At 33.8% G+C, this 16,911-nt stretch overlaps 1 protein-coding gene, 1 long non-coding RNA gene and 1 other non-coding gene across 3 annotated transcripts; all 3 read left to right on the top strand.

Annotated features, from left to right (window-relative positions):
- Positions 1 to 1,420: 1,420 nt before the first annotated feature.
- TRNAI-AAU (transfer RNA isoleucine (anticodon AAU)) lies at positions 1,421 to 1,494 on the top strand. The gene has a single exon. It is a non-coding gene; the product is annotated as a tRNA-Ile (tRNA).
- A 38-nt stretch (positions 1,495 to 1,532) lies between these two features.
- On the top strand, positions 1,533 to 8,338 carry LOC104889072 (outer envelope pore protein 37, chloroplastic). The gene is made up of 6 exons (XM_010674214.4): positions 1,533 to 2,109; positions 5,652 to 5,741; positions 6,168 to 6,338; positions 6,541 to 6,635; positions 6,794 to 6,914; positions 7,919 to 8,338. Exons 1-6 carry the CDS (start codon positions 1,648 to 1,650, stop codon positions 8,048 to 8,050), a joined length of 1,071 nt encoding a protein of 356 aa, XP_010672516.1. The 5' UTR covers positions 1,533 to 1,647; the 3' UTR covers positions 8,051 to 8,338.
- Positions 8,339 to 9,509: 1,171 nt separating this feature from the next.
- Positions 9,510 to 14,972, top strand: LOC125496001 (uncharacterized). The gene is made up of 3 exons (XR_007272585.2): positions 9,510 to 9,952; positions 10,780 to 10,927; positions 14,200 to 14,972. It is a non-coding gene; the product is annotated as an uncharacterized LOC125496001 (long non-coding RNA).
- The last annotated feature ends 1,939 nt before the right edge of the window (positions 14,973 to 16,911 follow it).

The following is a 16,911-nucleotide window of genomic DNA, read 5'->3' as shown; positions in this document are numbered from 1 at the left end:
CTACCTCCTTATCCAACACCCACTTTATTTGATCATAACTTTCAAATTCAAATTATGTATTATTAGGGTAAGCGAAATTTGAAAATTTAGACTTGAGAATGCTCGAGATAGATTCGACTTAATATGTCTATTTACTACTCCCTCTGTTTCTTTCTAACCTATGAACTTTTCTTTTTTGTATGTTTATCTTTTAATCTACACCATTATTTCTTTTTCTACTCTTGAAAATATGTCTAATCTACCTTTTCTACCCTTATCATCTAGTATAGAATATTTAAATCTATTTTTTTTAGATTTCCTCTCGACCTTTTCAATTTCTCTCTCATACAGTTCCTCCTTTATTCTCCCAAAAATGAAGTTACTAAACTAAAAAGAAGCAAAATGAGTAAATTCTAATCTTTTTCTATAAAAGAAATAATGTCTCCTTCATAACATATTTTTATTCCTCTTAAGCATAACTCTTTTTCGCAGAACATCTACAATTGCAACCTTCACCTGTGGTAAGTGACTTCTCTTTCCTCTTGACCTTTTGAAAATAGTGATTTGAAAAAGAAATATGTTATCTATATTTTTTTTTATTATTGATAGATAAATAAGCTTTGATTTATTCTCATACAGGGCCAGACCTAAAGGCCATGTTTATATATACGAAGAAGAAGAAAAAATGTCCAATTGCTGAACCATGATCAGCAAATGAAAGGATATGGGATTAACACATGTATGATTAAAATGCGCCTTATTTATATTTTTGACCATAAAATTTAGAAATTTCATAATACTTAAAGATAATGTAGCTTATTTTTCCCTTTAGTCATTCTATTGCTCCTCTCGAAGAAAGGAGAAGATAGTTCCAGCGAGGTGAATATCTACCTAAGAAAGGAGAAGATAGTTTGGAGTAGTAGTTTCTCGATTTTGTAAGGTAATTGTGTTCTCGCCTATATAAGACAACTAAAATATCTACAACATGGGGTTCAACAACATTCGATGCAACTAGCATGAAGTAGTATTCAATGAATGCAATTACACCCAACCAAGCTCTTCAAAACCAAAAACATTGAAAATTAAACACCATACTTTTGTCTTGTCAGAAATTAGCAATTATAAGGATACGTGAAATTTATTCAAGAAGGAAGCCAAATAAAAAAGAGGCGATCTTAGTTTTTATGGAGTCACTTTGTGTTTACGCTACTTTTGAAGTGACTCCTTTAACTCAAATAATAATTAGCTAATTCTTCTCATAGATCAACTAAAATAATAATAATAAATATTATATATATACACATACATATTTCACAGAATAGTCTTATTTTAAAAAATTATGACAAAAAAAAGAAGGTTAACATTTTCAATGCCTTACTCTCAAATAAATGTTTTAACAAATAAAATACATTAATTTTAAATTACTTAAATTATTATTGAAGGCCTATTAGCTCAGTTGGTTAGAGCGTCGTGCTAATAACGCGAAGGTCGCAGGTTCGAGACCTGCATAGGCCAATTAATTTTTAATACTTTTGTTTTTTCATTTTACTGCTCACTTGCTCAGTCTCGACAACATCACCATTCTCCTCCTCAAATTTTCTCTCTCCTCACCTCACTCAACCAAAGTCCACTCCTCTCCACTATTCACTAACCTCTAAACCTCCATCAATGGCGACCGAATCATCACCACAATTTCAAAACCCTAATTCTCAACCCCAAACCAATTCCGATTCCCTAATCCTCTTTTCCGGACCTTCCTCTTTCCAATTCCAACCTTCTTCACCTCCTCCGTCACCGACGCCGGAGAATCCTTCGCCGGATATTCCGCCGAAAACGTCGTCGTTCGGAATATTCTCATTCCAGAAGCGTCCTCCGGTGAGAGTAACGACGGAGTACGACAGCGACAGTTCGGTTTTCTTCCACAAAGTGTCGTCGAAGTTCTTCAATGGCCTCGCTAAGCTCAAGTTCACTTTCCAGAATAATGGAAGAGGAGAAATCGCTGAGCCGCAGCTCGTTCTCGTTACGAAGCATCTTGCTGTTCACTATGATGTTGAGGAACATAATGCTTTGGTTAAAGGCTTTCTTGATGTTGGTCCTAATCTCACGCTTAAAGCATCTCATGATGTTAAGGTTTGTTTCATTCGACTAAATTACGCGTCAATCGATGTTATTAATGCTTAGTTATTGCTTAATCTTTCAAGTTTTATTGAATTTGGTGAAGTAGTGGAAGTGAAATTTGGGATAATTGCTGATGTAGAGGAAGAAGAGGTTTTGGTTTGAGAGTTTATTATCAATTGCATGTGTTTTTGATCGTGTGTGCTTTTTGAAGTTTCTTCCTGATTTAGGTTTTAAGGTTGGAGTAGTTTGATTATGGTTTTGTGGTAGACTTTAGTAGTAGTAGTAATTTGAATTTGGAAATGTTTTTATCAATCGCCTCTAAATTAGCTATCTCTTGTGGTTTAAGGTTTTACTCGTTGTTGCCGGTAAATATTGTCAGATTTTATGCTTCTGACTTAAGTTTGCAGTTTTGGTTTGCATTTGAGTTAGCAATTATGACCAGTGGTTCCTAATTCCTTTAACCCCCTGCGAACTGCAATCAGAGAAAGGTGAATTGATACATGCTAGTGGTATATTTTGGGCTAATTTAACATGATTAGATAGCAAATTGAGCTCCTTTGCTCAATCTGGTACTGTGAATTAGGCAACACTGGGAATTGCCACCTTTGAGGCCTTGTGAGAGACAAAAGTTGAGGCGAGTTTCTTTTTATACATCTAGACAATATAGGACTCCATTTATATATGCAGAGAGACTACATATAAACGCTACTACACACTGACAGCTGTACATGACAAGCTATACATCTTTGTTTTCCTTAACACTTCCCCTCAAGTGGAGAATTTATCCAAGTATGAAACCCCAGCTTGGAAAGAAGTTTGCTATGTTGTATAAAAAGTTTAACCTTTGTAAAGAAATCTGCAAGTTGCATCTTGGTTGATATATAGGAAGGCGTACGTAACCCATCTTTGAAATTATCCCTGAAGAAGTGACAATCTACTGCAATATGTTTGGTTCTTTCACGGGAAATTGGGTTTGCAGTAATAGAAATGGTTTCTTGATAATCACATACGAGCTCAACACTACTATATGCAAACCAAGATCTTTTACTAGATGAACTTACAAATGTTGCATCACAAGTAGTGAGCGCCATCGGTATATATTCTGCATTTGCTGTAAATATAGCAACCACAGTTAGCTTTATAGTTTCCCAAGATACTGGAGAACTTCCGAAGTTCTACATAATGACCGCTAGTGCTATGTGCCATTAAATTTTAACTGTGAAGGGAAAGGGACGGAGGAAGGAGATCCAATGTTAGGGTAGTAAACTTGCCTTCAGGCTCAGATGCTATGATAAATATCACATTGATTGATTCGGTACAGTGTTGAAAGCTGTGTCAAACCAAGCTACATCTGAGTGAAACTGAGGCTCAACTGACTATGCGTAGTTGCGTACTATGTCTATGATTACCGAATACATTGGTAATGTTGGATCATGTGCTCTTCAAGTTGGAAAAGAGATATATTAAACTAGTAGTGGAGAAACTCAGTGGAGCAATCTGCGAAAGACTTGTTTCCTTCTGCACGAGGGAATTTTAATTTCTTTTTAATGATAGCTTTAGAGGACGCATATTCTGCCTACAGGCGGGAAGTTCTTTTTTGAGGGGCAGGGAGGGAGGGGGAGAGGAAGATTCTAAATTTTCGCTTCCATGGCTGATCTATGTTTGCTAAAACCAGATGCATCATTTCTATACCCATATTTTTTTTAGTGTTGACACAACTATTTGTTTCCAATTTTAGCTATTAGCTATATTACTTGGATTTACCGCACCTATTACCCATGCCAAGACCTTGAATGATAAGACGTGCTATTATATTTCTTTGTGTAAAAATTATGGTTTGAAATTAAACCAGCAATCTTTATGACACTGTCAATCAGCACGTTTGACCTTTGGTCCAATTCCATACCCAATTCTTTGCCCTCGGTTCAAATAATATTATTTTAAGGTCGCTGCTTAATATCTAAATTGGTTTAGTATTACTTCCAGAGTATAGATTTGTGTATTTCTGAATTTATGCCTGTCACTTGTCAATATTGAGTTGAGAGGTTATATATGCCCTACACTAGTAGTATACCTTGAGCATAGTAGTGTCTCCAATTGGCATTTGACAAGGCACCTATGCTAATTAAACCAGAATAACAAGAAGAGTGAAACCTACAGGCCTGAACTCAGCTTGTTGACAAGGAACTTCTCTGCCCATTATTATTTGAATGAGCAGAATACACTGGTTCAAGGTTCACTCCACCTTGGTTCCAGATTGCAGCTGAGAGCTGCTTATGGTGCAAAGGTCTCTCATACTCACTCCCTCTTCTCTCTTCCTCCTAAATTTTAATTCAAAGTTTGAAATTACTCCTTCCCATGAGATGGTACCTCTGTTAAAAATATAGTTTGAGATATTCATAACAACATTAAAGAACTCTACGAAGCTATATGTCTATTATGCTAATTGTTTGAGATTGTTTTGTAACTGGTATTGCAATTTTTTCTAGGATGGCATATCTATGCGAAAATGTATAACGCCTCCATTGGAGAGCCTTAGAAGGACTCGTTTATCCAATATGTGATTCTTCAGTTCATAATGGCGACTGTACATATCATAGAATAACAAATTTTGTTTTCTTGCTTCTTAATTTGTTTGTAGCAGAATCTTTTTTTTTCCACTTTATTCCTTATTGTGAAGGGTTTGGGGGATGGGTGGTGGGGTTAGAGGAGGATAAAAATTGCTTTAGGGAATCAGATTCTTGTTCCATACAACTATACAAGTTCAATTATCTGTTCAAGAACATATGATTATGGTGCACCGTGCACACCACTTTGTTAAGAGACCCATATAGCACCTCTGATTTCTCACAACTCCAGAACTTTTCAGTTCACATGCCTCAAAAAAATTTGGGACATGATAATTGTAGATTGATCTGAAGCAGGGGCATCCTTGATCTGTTGCTAGTTGCTATCTCCTCTCAGATTCTGGGTGGATTATATTGATGGTGGTTGTCTCCTTTTTGGTGATTTTACTTGTCGCTTTGAAGAGTTTATGATGCTCTTTGAATTGGAGATTAATAAGACAGTTAAGAGAGTCATGATCTTTGTCAAGCTTAGTCCCTGATTGTTTTTGTAACTTTTGCTTCAAAATAATTTATATTGTAATGGAAGGAGCTTTTGGTCTGGCTATATCAAGACACGGATATTATTATTTGACTGTATTACACCTATTCCAATCTTTGGTAGTGGTGATGTTTCCAGTTGAAGCTGAGTATTGTTGATACCTTTCAGGGACATTTGACAAAGGAAAGATTAGGTGGCTCTCAGTCTATGTAGATACCATGTTGCTTTAATATGTAATATTACTGTCAAGTACATTTTAATACACACTGTATATTAAAGATAATTTAAGCAAGTACGAAAAGAGAGTATTTCTTAATTATTGTTCAGTTTGACTTAAGGGGATTGTTCTTATGTGGTGTAATGTCATGTCATTATTGGCTACAAGATTTATCCAAAAGTTACAATTTTGATATTTCATAATTTAATTGACATGTCTTTCATGATTACAGGCACAACAGGGAGAAGTTACATTGGCAGCAAATCTTTCTGATCCAGGATACAAATTTGAATTGGCATCTACTGTTCCTTCTATTGGTTTGGTGAGCTCTTGTGGTTTTTACTATGTCCACTTTTCCAATTTCTTTAGCTGGGTTTAGAGGTTTGTGATCCAAAGTATAAATTGAGTGGCTTCTCCTTCTCCATATTGTCTATTTGGTAAGGCTAGTTGGTCATCAGAGTTTGCCTTGTTCACATTCATAAGCTTGTTCTAGAAGGTACCTTCTTTTATTACTATTTTATTTTTTGTGGAACCAGAAGCATGTCAAATGTTCTTTTGTTGGTATTCCATGACCAGGGGAAAAAACAAAGGTGGAGGGGTGGGGAGAAGATTTCCTTAGATTATTACTTGTTGCCATGGTTCTATCACTTCTGTGTCCATGCTCTCCAGTTTCATGCTGTTCTTTTTTTAGTTTCTGTCTTAATACAATTGAATGGTGATGATTTGTTCTGTATTTATGATGCTGCAGCCAAAGGCAACTTTTAGATTTCCTTGTGGTGAAGTTTCATTAGAGGAGAAAGAGGATGAAGAAGTGAAGAGAGTTTTATCAGTGAACGGTATTGTGAAAGGTTCAATTCTTAATGGGGTTTGCACTGCTTTGTACAAAGATGAAAATTTGAACCTAAGATACTCTTATAAGGTAAGTTTTAAGCACCACTTTTGTTCTTTCTCATGATAAACATTCCCTTGTCACCAGTATTCAGTTGCAAATAATAAGCTTGTTGGAAAAATAGATATAAAGATCTGGATCAGCTCAAAGTTGGCTTCCCTATTCTTGCCTGTTACACTTTTCCCATCTTCTCTTGTGTTGCAATGCCGATTTGATTTATTGAACTCTGCAGGATGATGAAATGTCATTTATTCCAAGCATTTCTTTGCCTTCAAATGCTGTTTCATTTGCTTTCAAGCGACGGTTCAGCCCTTCTGACAAATTAAGGTTCATATTTCACTCTACACGTGTTACTTTCTTGCAACCTAGATGAGACGTAGGCTATAATAAATTTGGAAGTTAGCAGTTTTTTTTTTTTAAAGAAAGGAAACTGTTTTAAGTGCTCACCTGCTCGTCTTTTGGCGCTTTTATATAACTGCTTTCAGTTACTGGTACAACCTTGATACAAACTATTGGAGTACTGTGTACAAGCATACCGCTGGCAAGGATTATAAGTTCAAAGCTGGGTATGATTCCGAGGTCAGACTTGGCTGGGCGTCACTTTGGGTAAGCTTTTCCTATCTTTGATTCAATATCACCTGATATACTCAATTGTAGTTTTGCAAGGGACTTGTCTGCTGTAAGCCCTTTTTCTGGGTGGGCTTTTGAGGGGGGGGGGGGGGGGGGGTTGATGTTATGGCAATATGGCATGCTATTTATAGAGATAAAATAAACTGAAAACACTTGGAGATTGGGAACATGACAAAGAGATCCCGTTGCTTTATTGTGGTAAGTCCCAAAGTTTGAGTCGAGATAAGTCTTGGTATTCAGTAGGGTGAATCAACTTGCTTTGATTGTGCATTACGTACACTGTTGATTTTTGTGCACTACGTACACTGTTGATTTTGATATGTCCTGAAGGTTGACATTGTTTGCTTCTTGATCTTCTTAACGCTTATTACCACTTTTCATTGTCTCTATGAGTACTTGACCCAGGCTTATTTTAGTTATGTGCTTTTGATCACCAGTTACGTATATCAAACATGCATGACCTGCAATCAGCCTAATCTACATCCAGCATAAAAATATGTAGGAGCTGTTTTTCCTCTTTTCCTTTTGTGTATGCCATTTAGGGGAGAGGAGTAAAATATTTCCAACAGGAAGTATGTACTTCGTCCGTTTTAAAATAAATGAAACACTTGCCATTTTAGGCTGTTTCAAAATAATGATTCGTTACTTTATTTGGTATTTGATTCTCTCCCCTCATCACATGGGTTCCTCTTTTTCTTTCTTTCTCTCTATCCTCTCCTCTCTTAAATCACCGTGTCAATCTCCTCTGTTTCATTTAAAACATAATAGAGGAAGTACTAAATAGGTCGACATACCAATGCTATGGTACTGACAATGCACTCATAAATTTTAGTTTGCACAAAGCCCGACAATTTGAACCCCTCAATGAATGTTCAGATTAATATCACTAAACTATGATATTCACAATGCGCCGCTGGGGAAATACTGCCTTACTCATAACTAAACAAATGGCCGCAATTTCAATGTTGACTTGATTCTAGGTTGGAGATGAAGGTGGAAAAGCTAAAACTGCACCAATGAAAATGAAAGTGCAGTTCATGCTTCAAGTGCCCCAGGACGACATAAAATCTTCGGCATTGATGTTTCGGGTGAAGAAGAGGTGGGATATATGACCTAGTTTGCACTGAATTTTTTTTTTCTCCTTTTCTTTTTCCCTGTTTTCTTACCAGCTCCAAAAATGGATTTAGAGAACTTGTTAATCAGTAGGCATTTTTTATTTTGCAAATACAACTCTTTTGTAATTCTTGATAATGAACATTGTCACTTGTAAAATGTAATATATGGAATATTTGAAACGTCTAGGTACATAATTGGGGTTTTATATGACTTCTAATAGTGCGAGATGAATTGGACACAATGCAGACTTTGGATATATCATATACATGTGTGCTGTGACCTCTTTTCTTTTCTTTAATGGAAAGCCAAGCATCACATACATTAGGCAGCCTTTTTGCGAGGTTTAAATCTACGAAGAGAATATGTGCCCTAGCCCCTCGACATGTGTGGAAGGTGAAAGTGTATTGAATCAGAATTCTACATTAGCCCCAATAGCACCCAATTATAGTCCATGGATTCTGTCACTCTAATAACTTTAAATTGCATTTGGTAACTACTTGTTCTTTTTAGTTGTACCATTTGATTTTTGCATAAATTTTAAGAAACTAATAATTTCAAATATTTTGCCGAAAATGAAAATGGTGTTATTAAATCCCAAAATATACGGTGCAAACTTAATACTATTTTTCAAGACTGTTGCTTTAACTACTAAAGCAGAGAGGAGCCAAAATTGTTGGCTCAAGAACTAACTGGGAGAGGCTGCTGCCATGGAAATGTGAAAAATCAAGATGTGTTGCTCAGAAATTGTAGATAGAAGGCTTTTCTTCTTGACAGAAGGGAGGCTTTTAAATAACGGGAAGCTTTTCTTAAGGTTTTGTTTGGTAGGATGGATTTGGATGGAAAAGAAAAGGTAAAAACAAACTTTCTTATGTTTGGTAAATTCTTGCTTTTCTTTCCTCTCAAAATCGGAGGAATTTGACGGGAAAGAAAGTTAAGAAGCTTTTACCTATGTTTTAGTTGTTTCCTTCCTTTCCTTTATTAATGACAACCAAACACGTGATTCCTCTTAAATTTACCAATTATACCAAACATTAAAAACTACAATTACCTTCTATTTCTGTTTCTTTTTTCCCCTTTCTTTAATAAAAAAAGAAATAAGCTAAATGCAGTCCTAAGAGCTGCATATAAGAAGCTAATAATGGAAAAAACAAGCATTAATTGATCATTTATTACATAGATTAATTCAAACTTTTGTCATAAATTTACAACTAAAATACTCCCTCCGTCCCATAATATAAGTCCCCTTTCCTTTTAAAGTGTCCCAAAATATAAGTCTTGTTTCTATTTTCAATCAATAATTTATACCCAAAATACCCTCATGAAAATAATTTAACTCCCAAAAAGTCCTCATAATTTCAACTTCTAATGCACCATTATTAATGATAGATAGAATCTCATAACCCATTAAACTACTCTACGCATTAAACGATGCAATATTAATGTTAAGTTTTTATTTTTTGTTAAAAAGAAAAAAAACAATGTAAGTGTTTCCCAATAAAAATGAATCTTTTTATTTAAATAAAACATAATTCTACTTTACCTTAATTCCCGTGTAAAAACAGAATCAGGACTTATATTATGGGACGAAGGGAGTATATTTAAAGCAATGTATTTATATCTTATATACAGCAAGGGTTGCATATACCATAACCCTAAAAAAAATGTATAAGAGAATCCATCCAAATTATGTGAAGTATGTCCCACCATTCTTTCTTCCCCCCAACTTTAGAAATTATGCTCGATTTTCTCCATGAAAGCTCAAAGGCTAACCGTTAAAGCTTCAACAACGTATTGTCAACTCTTTCTTAAATCCCAAAATCACAAAATCTAGTTGACGGATTTGAATTCTTCGGCACTTGATATCTAAGGAACTTGTTGCCCAATTACTTCGAACAAAGGTAAGATTTGCTTTAAGTTTCACAAAGTAAGTTTCATTAAAATTGGGAGTTTATCAAATCAAGGGTTTCATCACATTGGAGAAAGAATTTAGGATGAAGACATTGCACTACAAAGAAGAAAAATCAAAATGAAACCTTTATTTTTTGCTCAACATTTTTTCAATTAGGCACAATCCATTGCCAATTATAAGCCCTCATTTCATAAAATTCCAATCTTACAAAATCCTCATTTTTGAAGGAACCCTAATCCATATAACTGAAACAACAATCTTACCTTGCTTGATTGAAAATGGTTGATTATCTTGTCGCAGAATGAAACAAAGTTTTACAAGTGCAGTTTCTTGAAGATTATTTGAAGAGAATTTAAAGAAAATTTGAAGGAAATTATGCTTGAAGAAGAAAGAATGAGGTTGTAAGCAAAAACAATCGAGTAAGAGTTCCAAAGAAATGGGAAAAAATGTCATAAGTTGGCCCCGTCTAACGAATTATTGGACAGAATCCGTTAAGAGGGTATGAAAACCATTAATGTAGGAATATCAAAGTTGGTTATATTAGATAAAAACTAAGGAAAATATGTATTTCAAAAAAGTTATATAAGATAGGTAGTTAAAACCAAAAATCCTATGAAAAAAAGGTAACATAAATTGTCAATAAGAAAATAAATCACAAACATGTTGTCGAGAAAAAAACGTAGGTAACCATAATTTGATGCAAAGAGAATTTATATGGGAGTAGTGTATCTTATGAGATGGATAAATTCTACTCATTCTGTTTATGATTCCCTTTTCTAATTCAAAGTTCAAATTTTCTATTTTGATCATATTCAGGTAGAAGTTATGCTAATCAAGTCGAGCAGCTTGCGAGCAACTCGAGCTTGACTCAGTCAACGCTCGGTCAAAGCTCGATTTGAGTTGGCTTTGCTCGAACTCGATTTGAAACCTTAACGAGCACGAGTCGAGCATGTTGGTCTACTTGGTAAGCCCGCGAGCAGTTCGATAATTTTTTCATATATATTTTATTCTAAGAGGTTGTTTCATTTAATATAAAAGTTTTTTTTTTGAAAGGATAATATAAAAGTTTTTTTAAAATTTTGAGAAATAAGATCCAAGTTATTAAACTCAATTAAAATTTACCTCATAATCCTTGGTCATACTTCATAAACTAGTAACATGAGATTAAAACAAATAACAAATTAAAAGAAAAGATTTTCGAATAGTCGAGTCAAGCTAATAATGGAGCTCGAGTCGAGCTGCAAAATATATTAATGAGCACGAGTTGTGCAAGAGTTTGGCGAGCTTAACGAGTTTTCGAGTAGAGTAGGGTTTGCGAGTTTCTAAGTCGAGCAGTGTCCTGCTCGCAATCGACTCGCTCAATTAGTAGCCCTACTTTGAGAACAATCTGTATATAAAAAGTCAAAACATCAAGTTATAATCCTTTTTAACCAAAATATAATCCATCTTAACTAATATTTATAACCATTTTTCCCTTACAAGGCTAATTTTTCAAATGATTACATCTTCATAAAAAATAATTGTCTTGTAATATCTTTTAAAAAAATTCACATTAATCACTAAAATGGATAACTATTCAATTATTCTTACTTTATCGTATAAGAAGTGCTCTATTTCTCTCTCCTCTCTCTCTCTCTCACACACACGTACTTTCTTCGTTTTTTAATTATTTGCAACATTGAAATATGACACAACCATTTAGAAAATGAGAAATAAAGAAAGATAAATCCCATGTGCTGGAAAAAATAAAGAGAGTATATTATACCAAAAAAGTCATGTTGCAAGTAATATGCAATAACCTAAAATGAAAAACGTTGCAAGTAAACATGAGAGGTTGTATAAAAGAAAAATATTGTTTTGTGAGATCATATTAGAGTCATCAAAACGTATGTTTTGAAAATATAAATATTTGATTATTTTCATTAGTAAGTAGTACATCTATTTTTTTTTAATTTACATTTGACTTTCATGTTTGCCCATGTATTATATTGACCATTGATATTTTTAATTATTATTAAGTAAAAATTCTAAAAGGTTGATATTATATGTTGACATAAATCTATAACAAGATCCCTGCATGATTATTTTTTCAAAGCATCTTGTGTACGGTCGGCCGCACCTATAAATATAAGCGTTCCCGTGTGGGCCTGTCAGCCAGCCAACTCGTTTTCAAAAGGTTATATCTCACTCGTTTCTCACCAGAATCAAGCTTTTGACCAGGTGTTGGAAATTTATTGAGCCAACTTTTCATCTCCAACTTAAATTTTCCAAATATATTGAGTGTCTTGTGAGAAATATCCGTTTGAAATTGACCCTTGTGTACAAACTCTTATAAACAAATGGAGTTACTCTTATTAGCAAATAAAGTTACTTGTATAAATATGTGGTTACTATTAACAATAAAAGAGTGTCACTTTTATAAATAAATGTGGTTAATTTAATAAAAAAGGAATACTAATCAGTTTGCTCTTATGAACGAATGATGTTACTTCTATGAAGAAACGAGGTTATTTTTGTGAACAATTGTAGTTACTTGTATGATTGAATACAGTTGTCGTATGATTGGTTAAATGAGGTTACTCATGTAAACGAATGCATTTACTCATATGAATAAATGAGGTTACTCATATGAATAAGTGAAGTTACTCGTGTGAATAAATGAAGTTACTTTTTTGAATGATTGGGTTACTTTTGTGAATAATTGGGATTACTCTTAGAAATAATTTGGGTTACTCATGATTCAATAGGTGTTATTTCACTAGGAACAATACAAGAGGGGGGAGGGGGGAGGGGGGGAGAGGGGAGAGGATGAATTATATGTGTAGAAATTAACTTAACTTTTTGCGGAATTTTAAACTTGAAAAAAGAAACAAGCTAAAGGAACACAAGGGATTTTTACGAGGAAAAACTTCTTGGGTCCAACAAGAAACTTCTTGGGTCCAACAAGAAGAAACAACCTCGATCACTAGGGATTTTGAACTCAACTCTTTCACTAATTAGGTCAAACAACTTTGTTACAACCTAATTCTATTCACGGGCCACACCTTGAGTTTCTAAACTCAAGTTCCTGAACAATTGTTCCTTAACGGTTGTTCCTCTCAACTTCACTTGAATTTTTCTCACTTTAACTCGCTTTACTCAAAGCTTATCTATTACATAACTTCACTCAAAGTCCCCTTACCCCAAAAACCAAAATAAAATTGATCAAATAAACTTAGTGGAATTAGAGTAAGAAGGCAAAAAACAAATGGTTTTTATGAGAGAATGAAGGCATTCACACTTTATTTAGTTAAACTCACTAAATCACTTAGTCAGACACATTTTAGAACTTATTTAGACATTAGTATTTATAGTGGTAATAACTTAGAACGTGGAATTAAAACATGTATTAGTGGTAGAACTATTATCACATAACGTTCCTTACCCGAAGGAACACGTTCCTCAATCATTCCATGATCTCCATGATCATCTTTAAACGTGGGAGAGACTTAAGTTACTGCTCCTTAATTTTAGCAACCACTTTAAGCATTAATTCGAAAATCTGATTTAATTAAAAATATTTTAATTATTAATACCAAAATAAAATCCTTTTACCAAAAATATTATATTTAAAATATTTCCATAAAAACCAAAAACAATTTTTATTATATTTAGAAAAATAAAATATTTTCCTTAAAAATCAGATTTTTCCTTAAATAAAAATGGTTACGTGAAAAATGTTGAAGAAAAGGAGAATTATCAAATTCTCTTCCGCCATCACTTTGAAATATTTTAATGGATATGGAAGAGGAGATTTTTGAAATATTTTAATTTTGTAATTAAAAAGATTTTCAACCATCTTTTGAAACATAAGGAATTTAGAATAAGCTTCCGATTTTCGACGTAAAGGATAAATCCAGGAATAACGCGAAAAATCATCAACAAACACAACATAATAGCGAAATAACTGATTTGACAAAACAGGAGATTGCCAAAGATCACTAAGAATTTTATATAATGGATATGTAGAAATATGTTCAACAGGATCGATATTCTACCCTTTACAATATAATATTATCTCTTTACATATAATATTATCCAATAACATGTGGTATTGATCTCTTTCCCTTTTGCCATCTGAAAACATTACACTATTAATAATCATATACAATGCCAATACAAATAGTAATAGATTAGGGTTCACCAAAAAGAAACCAGAGAATCTGAGTAACACTAAATCCATCTGTCGGAATTCAGGTACACTCAACATAATGGGTGGTAGGGAAGTTGATGACAGAGACCTTGCACCATTGCAGCACCATCCTCAGGTAATATGAGGCCTAGATAAAAGGTTTTATAGAGGGATTCCAATATTAGGTATTGCTTTATTGTGTCTGTGTGCGCACGTGCGAGTATTTTGTGTATGTGTGTGTGGAGATGTACTAGTATATTTATAATGTAAGAATATAATAACAAAGATTGTAAATGAAATCTCTAGTGTTTTAACTACGTAATTTATCTTCATGGTGTATAGTTAACCACATGCACTCTTCATCCTAGTCGACCTGCAGCTCATAGCTAACAATATAAGAATGATGTGGATTGGACTCTTGCATCAGTGGAGGTATAATCCAAAAGAAGGCTTTGTTTCCAAGTTTTGAAAATATCATTTTCATGAATCGGGTGCGTCGATTTGGCTGCATTAACATAAACATCCTGGGACTTATTGGAAATCACTATATAGTCCTCCTTATGCATGATCGTGCTCCGTTGCCTACATATTCTTGGATGGAATAGATATTGTGACCTTGAGATTCGTTTTTGGAGAATAAATTTGCAGGAACGGGTTGATCAATTGAAAATTTTAGATAGAACAAAAATATTTATATGTTTTATTTCTTATAGCATGGTTTAATTAGTAGGATTTCATTTTCTTTCCTAGCTACTCCACTTATGCGTTTTAAGTTTGTATTATCCCTCTATATAGTTTATTGCAATTGAATATATAATAATATCTCATGTTTTGCCTTCTTTCGTGATTACTTATAATTGTAAGTCATGCTTTAGATCTAACCTTCAATCTAGGTGGCAACATCAACCAAACAATTGATCAAGATGGTAACATATGGAACAAAATAGATATGAGTCAAACACACATGTTCAAGAATATATTTCTAAGCACTAACATTTAAAACTACTAAATTTCATAACGAAAAACTAAGGCAATAAAAATAAAATAATCAATTACCATTTCCACTATCACCATGACCATATGCATCACTAACTTCTTTCCGACGACGATTGTCTTCGAGTTCACACATTAATTCTTCTTAAGTGGTAATTGACTCTTCGAGGCATCGATAATATGTCTCATTATCAGTCCTATTGCGCATCTCTTGATGGGGTAGATAGGCATGTGCACCCAAATATTGCAAGTGATGTCTTCATCATTTGAGAATATTTCTTTTAGTTCATGTCATCATATATAAGTATTCACAAAATTTACATAATTTAATATACCGCTCTATCAGGCATCGTGGAATGGAATAGGTTGAGGCATCAAAGATGGCCTTGTAATGTGTTGTACTTTAGGATATTTGCGATCCTCAAACCAACAATTATATGATTATCAGCCACCTATGTGGTAAAACGAGCACGAAAAGACTCGAGAGTAACTGGTTGCATCAAATGTTGTTGCCATGTTCTCCAATTGGTAATCATCAAATCATTACAGAAATATATTTATGTGTATTGGATCCTCTATAAGCTTTCTTAGGAACAATAGGACATGGAGGTATCACTTGAACATATCCTAATTCCTCTCAAAACTCGAATAGGCATATATGGCTCAGTGATGGACAGACAGTGAATAAGTCCACAATATTGCGAAATCGAAACATCTTTACTGGTATCTCTTGTAAAGGGGGTCCAAGTAACCTACTTACATAAAATAAAATATTTTGATATGCAAATAATTTTTTAAAAACAATTAATAAAATGAAAAAGTAAGTATTTGATTAACCTCTTCCAACGTCATGCAATCTAACACAGCTCTGCAAATTAGTAAAGAATCATTAGTCTTTTTTTATCTTTAATGGTATCCATCATGCAGCATATCAGGGTTGCTTCACCCAATGTCCATTCTCCGTCGGCCTAAATCTTGGAAAATATTCATATGTACATGCAACTCAAAAAACAAATACACATCATTAAAAACTTTAAGGTTGTATAGAATTCAAAATGTATTGAAGTTCATTCAATAACCATATAATTTAATAAGTTATGTATATTTGTTACTTGAAGTAATGTTAAACAACCACATATTTGCTTAGTTTGAAATTATGATGCCTTTTTGAGCTGACGATACATATAAGCTAAACTCACAGTACCCCAGGCATGACCACTTACATACTCATTCTAAATTCATTAGAAAAGGTAAAAAATGTTTATGCTTTGCATTATGAGTCTTGTCTACAATGTCGCACCAACCAACCATGATAGAAATCCTATTGCAGTATGTTTTGGATTTATTTTATTTTATTAAACACTTGGAATTTTAATTACTACATTGAATTTTATGTTACCCGTCTTCCAATTTTTGTTTATTTCATCCATAAACATATGTAGGAGGGACGCCATGTGGGTTTTCATCAATGATAGTGCAGGTCCATTAGTCTTAGTAATTAGAGGATTACCCACTACAGGTATATTAAGTATATAAGATACATCATGAACAGTGATAGTCATTTCTCCAAATGGCATGTGAACTGAATTTGTTTCAGGATGCCATCTCTCAATGAAAGCTGAAATCAAAGGCAGATTTATATGCTCAACATACAGGTTGATAAACGTTTTAATTGTTTTTCGCGAGCATAAGCTTAACATTATCTCATTCTATAGTCCATGAAGACAATTGGTCACTTCGATTGTGGCATGTATAACAAACCTCGATCCTATTGAACAAAAAAA

This window comes from Beta vulgaris, chromosome 3, assembly GCF_026745355.1.
Source record: "Beta vulgaris subsp. vulgaris cultivar EL10 chromosome 3, EL10.2, whole genome shotgun sequence".
Lineage (NCBI taxonomy): Eukaryota > Viridiplantae > Streptophyta > Magnoliopsida > Caryophyllales > Amaranthaceae > Beta > Beta vulgaris.
Note: the sequence above shows the minus strand (reverse complement) of the source record. Positions and strands in the feature narration are given on the sequence as shown.

Bases quoted from the DNA above. Each gene is read 5' to 3' on its own strand.
- LOC104889072 (XM_010674214.4), top strand. From the start codon at position 1,648: ATGGCGACCGAATCATCACCACAATTTCAAAACCCTAATTCTCAACCC. The intron at 6,339-6,540 runs GTAAGTTTTAAG...TGAACTCTGCAG, and splicing joins ACCTAAGATACTCTTATAAG to GATGATGAAATGTCATTTAT. The intron at 6,915-7,918 runs GTAAGCTTTTCC...ACTTGATTCTAG, and splicing joins TTGGCTGGGCGTCACTTTGG to GTTGGAGATGAAGGTGGAAA.